Below are 8,679 nucleotides of genomic sequence, written 5' to 3' on the forward strand. Positions count from 1 at the left end.
TGGGCCCTGTCCCCAGAGATCTGGATTGGCAGGTGTGAAGTGGGCAGGACCTTCTTCCTGGCTCAACTGCCCCCCACACAACACACTTGGATTAGCATAGACTATATACTCATGGCCCCTTACCCCTGGCTTAGCTGGGGTGAAGTGGAGAGGTGGGCTGTGGGCCTCAGTCACCCAGGTTCTAGGCCAGCAGGGTACCTCCTGCATCTTTGGCAGCAACCTTCTAGGGTCAGTCTAGTCACTTCTACCAACTGGAAGGGTTTTCCTTTGGAGACAGTGAGGGGAAATTTGCACATATCGCTTTGTTTCTCTAACAAAATACTAACCCTGCCGGGCATGATGGCACACACCTGTAATCCCAGCAGCTCGGGAGGCTGAGATAGGAGGATTGCCAGCCCCAGCAAAAAGTGAGGCACTAAGCAACTCAGTGAGACTCTGTCTCTAAATAAAATACAGAAAATAGGACGGGGGATGTGGCTCAGGGGTTAAGTGCCCCTGAGTTCAATCCCGGTACCCCCCGCCAAAAAAAAGAAAGAAAGAAAGAAAAGAAACCCTAGCTGCAAGGGAGGCTAGAAAATGTAGCCCGCTCAGGGCCACCTGCCCAGCCACGCTCTGAGCATGGGAGAACCTTCAAGATGGCCGCCAGCATACAGGCACGGAGGAGGGTTCCGATGAGTACATAGAGGGTCAGTCCTGGCAGGTGTGGCCTACGTCAGTTGGAACTTAGGTGACTCATGGAGATAGCCAAAGTGCTAGGTGGAGCAAGGTACAAAGGAAATGGGCTCTGGGATTGGAGGCTCAGATGCATCCAGGCAAGTTGTGACTTCGAGCTGTGTGACCTGGGACAAGTTGCAAAATATCTCTGAGCCAAGGCCACTCCTCTGTAAACTGTGACAGTTACATGGGATAGGGTCTACAGGGGGCACCCAACCAATGGCAGGAATTTAGTCACCACAGGGTGCCTCAGGTTGATTGCAGATCAGATTAGGACATTACTGTGGGTACAAGCTATGTTGAGCTTTATTGTCAACGAAAGGGATCCTCTTAGCCAATTCTTAATTCTCACCTGGCAAGTTAGATGGGAAAAGAAGATGTGGGATGGGTGTGGATGAAGTGGAACCCCAACCTCTGCACCCCTTCCCTGGAGATGACTTGGAGAGGTCAGGGCATGCAAATGGAGGTTGGGAGGCACAGGAGACAGCTGTGTGTGGCAGGACCAAGGGAGCAGGTGTGGTGGCTGGAATTGGGAGACAGGTTAGGGGTGCAATCAGCATTTCGTTTAATGAGCACTTAGTAAATACATCTGTTCAAGCATCGGGGTTGTGCTGAGAGACACAAGACACTCACACACCAATGGAGAAGCCAAGTAGCAAATCAAACACAGAACATTCCAGGTGGGCTGGGGGGCCCTGGAAGCTCAGAGTCAGCGTGGGCAGGGCAGGAAGTACCCTGGAGACAGTGCTCTGCTGTATCTTGGAGGACAGTGGGGTCAGCTGGGGAATCACTGCCCCCAATGGCCAGTGTAGATGAGCCTCCCAGGCCCGGGCCACAGTGAACACAGCTTGTTCATGTCCACGAAGTGACCAAGGGAGAGGAAAGCCTAGTGGGGAGGGACGGCCAGGTAGGGGTGGGGTTTGGAATTTTCCCCAAGGTAATGGAAGCCCCTGAAGGATTCTGGATGGGGATGGACAAAAGGTCACACCATGCTACAGTCATGGGAGGAGAGCTTTGAAAAGAGTGGATGGGAAGAAGAACCCAGTGTGCTGTTACTGGACCCCAGTGGGAGGGTGGCGTGGAAGCCACCTCCAGTCCCTGGGAGCTCCTGAAGAGGGGACATGGCAGTCAGACACAGTGGTGCCCACCTGTAATCCCAGCAACTCAGGAGGTCGAGATAGGAGGATCACAGGTTCAAAGCCAGCCTCCACAGCTGTAAGCAACCTACTGAGACCCTGTCTCAAAATGAAAAATTAAAAGGGCTGGGATGTGGCTGAGGTATTAAATGCCCTTGGGTTTAATACCTCATACCAAAAAAAAAAAAAAAAGAGGGGACCTGGCAGAACTGGGGCTGGGCTCTCACCAGCACCACTTGTGCTTCCTGGTTCAGGGAAGAAAAGGGGTCCAGGTGAGTGGTGCTGGGTAGAAGCCAGGATCATGGCTTTCTGCTCAGGTGTCCTGAAGCCTGGTCTGGGTGGTTGGAGGTGCCGGGCCTCAGAGAGGCCAAGCCCCTTGCATTTGAGTTCAAGCTGGGTCCTCTCAGCTTGGCTCCCGTCTTGCCCTCAGGGTCCTGTGGGGGAGCTTCTGGCAGTGCCCGCCAGGCTCATCCCCTTGAGTGCAGGAAATACTCATAGCTGAGGAAGGTGACAGCGTTGACCGGAAAGGCACGGGCACTGTTGATGGTAAGCCCCCGGAAGAAGACCCCCAGTCCCTCCTGCCGGAAGCTGCTCACCATGCAGTCCAGCAACCCCTGGTAGGCTCTGCGTCCCAGGCCATCCATCTGCATCCGGGACTTGATCACGTCTAAGGGTGTGGCTGTCACCCAGGAGGCAATGCCTGCAAAGCCCCCAGCCACCAGCACTGTAGCTGAGCCTGGGGTAGAGGAAGCCCAGAGTGGGGTCAGGTGGGGAAAAGAGCACCCCCTCCCTCCCCAGCCCCCCACCCTCTCACCACTTCACTTACTAGGGGTCTGGCCATCTGGAGTGTACTGGCGACAGAGCCCTTCATAGGTGACAAAGTAGATTCCCAACGTGGGGGTGTCCCTCAGCACTAGGGCCCAGGCTCCTCGGAACAGTCCCCGTGGACCCTCTTCCCGGAAGATGGTGGCTGCGCAGTGCACGGGCCCCTGGTACCGGGGTCGAGGGCTCCCTGGCTGCACCCTTGACTCCGTCTGGTTTTGTAGTCGGACTTTGATGAGGTCAAATGGGGCCAGGCAGTAGGACTGTTGCGAAGGAAACAAGCAGGGCTTGGGCTGGTAACTGTCCCTTAAGACAACAAGAGGAAGGATGGGCAGAGGGGCTGCATCAGCCTGTGGGGACCACACTGGGGCCTCTCCCACACATGGCTGGGCATGGGCCAGGGCATTCTGATGCAGCAGGACAGGCCACCTCCCTGGGTATCAGGCTTGGTCCCCGCCTCATGCACAGCACCAAGCTTGCCTGGCAGGCACCAGGCCCGAGAGGACAAGCCCGGATTGTTTCCAGGAGTGGGAGTGTGTGTCTGGCCTCCCAAGATCCAGGGATGTGCAGGCACTTGCAGTAACTGGGCTGAATAAAGGGTTCAGTCTGTGACCATGAAACACCACAGAACAGGCCCTCCCCAGGGTGAAGGAGGTCACCTCAGTGTCATTGTTCTAGTTACAGGGCCCAGCTTCACAGCTTCTCCCCCTTCCTCTGTGTGTCACCTCTCAGAGGCCTGAGGCCACCACTGGGCAGCCCTTCCTGCCTCTCACCAAGCCCTGTGATGGGTGGGATTCAGCAGGTCATAGAATTCTTGTCATTGTCTTAGGTAGACAAGAAAGATTTGGGGTAGAAATGGGACAGGGCCCCTGGTGAGGGTGGGCACTGAGGGGATACAGAAAGGAGGGGGAGGGGTGGGGTTGGGTCAGGGACACACCGCATTGTTCAGATAAGCTGCTGAAGTTCAGGTGAGAGCTGGGTCCAGGCTGAGGGTGGCATGTTGCTGGGGACATGTGTGGGTTTTTTTTGTTTTTGTTTTATTTTTGGGTGTACCGGGGATTGAACTCAGGGGCACTCGACCACTGAGCCACATTCCCAGCCCTATTTTGTATTTTATTTAGAGACAGGGTCTCACTGAGTTGCTTAGTGCCTCACTTTTGCTGAGGTTGGCTTTGAACTCACGATCCTCCTGCCTCAGCTCCTGAGCCTATGGGATTGGAGGCGTGCACCATGGTTCCAGGCTCGGGCTCATATGTGTCTTGGGAGGAGCCACCTGAGCCCAACCCTCAGCTTTAGACATGGCTGGTGGTGGAGGGGGCTGGAGATCAGCCCTGGAGGTAGGTTTTGATAAACAGCAAGCCACACTTTTACTTTTGTCTCAGCAGGCAGGGTTGTGGGCTGGGGACCCCCTTTGTGAGACAGGCCCTAATGCTGCCCCTCCAGAGCCTGTTGGCTGAGCTGAGCCCTTGGCCAGGGTGGTTTCCTGAGCCTGGTCTCCTGAGGGCTGAGGAAAGTGCTGTGTGGTGGGGGCCACGGAGCACCAGGTGTTCTTTCCCCAGTGAGCCGTCAGCCTCTGCCAGGTCGAGAACAAGTCCGTGCCCGTCAGAGGCTGTCGGTGTTACCCTCTTCCTCCCACCTGCTCACTAAGACACAGTTCTGCTTCAAGACCTGTTATGCCAAAGCCATAGGCTTGACATGAATCCCAGGCTCCAGTCAGCCCTTGGACCCAGTCTCTATCCATGGCCCCGACTGTCCTCTATTTTGCTTTCTAGACACCTGAGGTGCAGGGCCTGGCTGGGCCTAAGTCAGGTCACTTTGCTGAGTGTCTCGGTTCTCTTTATTGTTTTTGCAGAGTATAGAGCTTGGGGCTTAGAGATAGGTAGTCATGGCTGCCACACAAGAAGGGACAGAATCGTCAAGACTTCTGGGGGTCTTGTTAATCATTAATTAACTTAATATGCAGCCTGACTTTGTCCTCGGGTCTTGCTCTCTGCTCCATGAAATGTATCAAGGGCATCAAGGCAGGTGACCAGCTGGGGTGTGGGACAGAACCAGTCCCTCTGCCTCTTTCTGTTCAGATTCCCTCTTGCCTCCACCCCACCCCTCAAAAGCCCATGAACTACAGTGCTGAGAACAAAACCAAATGACTGCAGCGACTTAATGATTAATATCCTGGGCCTCTCCCAGTGAGATCTGTGGCCTGGAGCCTCAGGTGAGGCTCCCAGATAGTGGCCACCAGTTGCTGAGGGCAAGGGCCTCAGCCAGGCAGGGCTGGGCTTTGAGCTCTGTGGGGACTAATTGTTGTTCGGGGTCAAAGGTCACCATGGGGAGTAGTCTTCCCACAGAGCTGGGGTTGGCAGACCCCTCTGGAGGTGGACAAGTCCTGTCAGCTCGAGAGCAGTTCCAGCTTCTCCTCTATGGCCTCCTCTTGGCACTGCCAACCAACTCTTTCTGCCTTTTGCCCGCTCTGTTCTCCACCCTCAGGTGGGCAGCCTGGTTAGGCCACCAGGAGCAGCAGCACCACATGGCCTTCAGCAAGGCCTGCCCATCTGTAGCTCTGAGTCACCAGAGGGTTAGGGAGGAGACAGACCCCTCTGTTCATCACGGTACCACCTGTGTGTATGCCCACGTGCCACCCACTCACCTGCAGGACACCACCGGTGCAGCCTGCTATGAAGACATGTGTATAGCTGGGGGGCTGGGCCCGCCGCTCCTGGTGGGAGGTGGCTGTGAGTTCCAGCAGGGTGTTGCTGTAGACCCCGAACAGGACAGAGTTGACCACAGGTATGCTGGCAATGGGGAAGCTCATTCCCTTGAAGAAGCCCAGGAGCTGAGGGGCAACATGGTGGCACTGAAGTAGGCACGGCGGGCCTACCCTCTCCCCTTACCAGCCCTCCCTCCCACTCCCCACTACTAAGCCCTATCCCAGGGAGGTGGGGTGGTGAGGTTGGGAAGGCCTGGCTCTATCCTGAAGGGGCTAAGCTACCACCCAGTGCTCCCAACGAGCCCAAATGTGGCCTTTTGTTTCGGAGGGCAGAGCCCTGCTGGGAGGAAAAGGAAACTTATGCCACCTGCCCCAGAGCCTCCCACCCCAAAGAGCTGATTCACCCACCGACTCATGGCGGTAAATCTTGACCATACAGTCCATGATGCCCCGGTAGCTGGTCTGGGTCTGAAGTCGCACCTGCATAGAGAGGACAGGGCAGGTGGGGCAGGTGAGCCAGTCAGGGCTGCATCCATGCCAGGCAGCCAGCTCTGCCCTCTGCCCCTTGGAGCAGGAAGCCAGTGGGTAGGCAAGGCAGCGTGAGCCCCTCTCAGCCAGGCCTGATCTGGGCCACATGATGTTCTGTTCAAGTGAGACAGTCCAGTCCTCTGGTGCCTCTCCTGACTCACCTTCACAGTGTCAAAGGGATGTCCCAGGACCAGGCCCAGAGCTCCTGTGGTGACAAGAAGGTGCTATGAGTGAGGGCTCATGCCAGGCCCAGGAAGCAAGTCTGTGTGAGAGGAAAGATGGATTCAGGCAGGAGGAAGGAGGCTAGGCCTTCTCAGACTGTCCACCTGCCCTCCAGACTTCAAGGAGACTCTAGCTGGTGCTGCCCGACCCTGCCATGCTATGTGCTGGGCCAGAAAGGTACTAGGTTGAAGGACTGAGACCCTGGGCCCCACCTGAGGAGACACATGCAGAAGGGAAGGGCCCACTGCAGACGCTGTTCACACTGACTATAGAACACAGGGTCTGGAAGGAATCTCCACCCGGCACCTTCCTCCATCTCACAGTGTTGTGGCCTTGCTCCAGAGACCCTGCCTCCCTGGCACTCGCTACTCAGGCTGCAGTGCAGAGCTGGAGGGTCCCTCCAGGAATCTGGCCGTCACCTGGGGAGGAGACCCCACCTCCCACTTCCCAGCCTCATCCTCCACAGCTCAGGCTTGCTCTGGAGCTTGAGGCTGCCTCCCCAGGAGGTGGGTTCAGAATGTCCTTCCCTTTCTCTCAAGAGGAATGTCATCTAGAATCTGGGTTTGGGTACACAAACCGCCATGTCAGGCCTCAGAGCCCAGGGGTGCAACCCATTGCCAGGTAGGGCAGAGGCCCAAAGGGGAACTCAGGACAGTAGGGTAAGGTCAAAGGTGAACTTCCTTTTGGGCCCTGCAAGATGGACCTGGCCCCAGTGGGGGGACCCGTGGTACAGGGTGTTCCTCGGCTCTCTGCTGTAGTGGGTGTCAGGCGGAGTAGCCTTGGGATGCAGGGCTTGTACCTCTGGCCTGTACCTTCTTCTCCTCTCCTCCTTCCCCGTGACTCCCAGGAGGCTCTGGGGACAGCTGGCTTTCAGGCCTCCAGGGGGATCAGAACCTTAGCCTCGGTTCTTCATATGTCAACCACATCCCTAGGAAGTGACCCACCCACCATCCCTAGGAACTGACCTACCCTTAGATGTGATAGAAGGAAGAAAAATGTCTCACCAGAGATCCAGCCAGCCATGAACTCCTCCACAGGCATTGTCTGGGCTCGGGCAGGAACTGGTGCTCCACACGGGAGACTGGTGAGTGTGATTCCCCTGCCCTCCCCCGAGACGGGCAGACAGCCTCCCACTAATGTTTAACTCTGGCTCGAGGGTGAGAAGTGGCCCAGTGCCCAGACCTCAGGCAACCAGGAGTGGGGCGTGAGCCAACTTCAGTGACCCTGAGACTGGAGGAGGTGTGTGCAGAGCAGGGAATCTTCCGGGGCAGGAAGATGGGCCCACAGGCCTGCGGAACGTCCTTTCTGGTCAATGACGCCTTACTGAGTGGCCTGAGATGGCAACTGGGTTCTAGCCCGGCCAGGCCCCTCCAGGGCTGCCTCAGTTAGCAAGAGACAAGGCCCGTCCCGCCTGTCCATGCCAAATTCCTACTTATGCCCACCGGAGCACAGGCCTTGCCCACCCCAGACCGGCAGCGAGATCTGGTGGAGGCAGAGTGTGGCCACTAGGTGGCAGGCCCAGCTCACAGTGGCCTGCAGCAGCCACTCAAACCGGACACCCTGGGAAGAACCCAGGAAAATAGAAGAACCAGCCCCTAGAAGAGGCTCACCAGGCCCTTAAGCCTGTCTACACTCAGTCAGAGATGCTGCCTCCCTCAGCCTCCTGTGCCCCAGGGAAAGCTGACGGTTCTGACTAGGTAAAGGACTGTGTATCTGGGCAATGGTACCGTGCTGCTCTGGGTCAAAACCAGAACCTTGCTGTGTCTCTCGCCCTCCCTCACCCTCTTGCTTCCTCCACAAGAAGATGGAACATGAAGGTCGTAGCTAGATGCCCACGCCTAGATATGGGACTTGCCAGTCTCCAAACTGGGAGAAATAAATTTCTTTATAAGTTGAGAGAGAGAGAGATCAAATCCTTTCTGGGTTCTCTGAGCCCTCAGGGCCCACCCATTCTCCTCTGACCTCATCTCCGGCCACCCTGGCCTCCCTACTCTTCTTTCAAACAAGCCCCCGCCTCCAGGTCTTTGCACGGGCTGTTCCCTCTTCCTGGACACCCTCTCCCTGACTTCCTCCAGGCTGGGGCTTAAACGTCACCTCCCAAGGGAGGCCTCCCCAATCATCTCCAGTAACGTGGATCTGCCCGCCCAGGGGCTGGTGCCCCGCCCTCCCACTCTTCCTCTTCTTTCTCGAATTGCGCCTGTCACCAGACTTGGAATGTCTGGGCAGACAAGCTCTCTGGCTGTTTTGTCTATTGTATCTCAAAGGCTTAGAACAGTGCCTGGCACAGAGTAGGAACTCAATGAATCCTAGCTCAGTAAATGAATGAATCAATGAACAAGTCCAGAAAAAGCATCAGTGGCCAGACCTGGGGCTCCAGATCTCTCTCCCACTGCCAAAGGACCCCCAAAATACGCCAACCTCCACTCTGGGTCCCCTTGTTTTCCTACTGGATGCCCAAGGACCGTCCGGCTTGCCTTTCTCTCTCCTTTCTCTGAGAGTAGGCAAGTCCCAGGAAGCAGGGCCTCATCTCCAACCTCCTCTCCTGGAGCTGTC

The 8,679-nt window shown here is 56.5% G+C and overlaps 1 protein-coding gene across 2 annotated transcripts; it reads right to left on the reverse strand.

Moving 5' to 3' along the window:
* Positions 1 to 1,298: 1,298 nt before the first annotated feature.
* Slc25a45 (solute carrier family 25 member 45) lies at positions 1,299 to 7,536 on the reverse strand. Of its 2 annotated transcripts, none has more exons than XM_076844765.2 (6): positions 7,131 to 7,536; positions 6,066 to 6,109; positions 5,785 to 5,856; positions 5,317 to 5,502; positions 2,677 to 2,935; positions 1,299 to 2,586 (listed from the first exon to the last, which is right to left on the reverse strand). In XM_076844765.2, the coding sequence occupies exons 1-6, from the start codon at positions 7,165 to 7,167 to the stop codon at positions 2,318 to 2,320; spliced, it is 867 nt and encodes a 288-aa protein (XP_076700880.1). In that variant the 5' UTR covers positions 7,168 to 7,536; the 3' UTR covers positions 1,299 to 2,317. The 2 variants fall into 2 exon arrangements, with proteins under 2 accessions (XP_076700880.1, XP_076700881.1); XM_076844766.2 differs by having other exon boundaries at positions 6,066 to 6,166; positions 7,131 to 7,181.
* Between the last annotated feature and the right edge of the window lie 1,143 nt (positions 7,537 to 8,679).

The sequence above is a fragment of the Callospermophilus lateralis genome, chromosome 2 (genome assembly GCF_048772815.1).
Source record: "Callospermophilus lateralis isolate mCalLat2 chromosome 2, mCalLat2.hap1, whole genome shotgun sequence".
Taxonomy (NCBI): Eukaryota; Metazoa; Chordata; class Mammalia; order Rodentia; family Sciuridae; genus Callospermophilus; species Callospermophilus lateralis.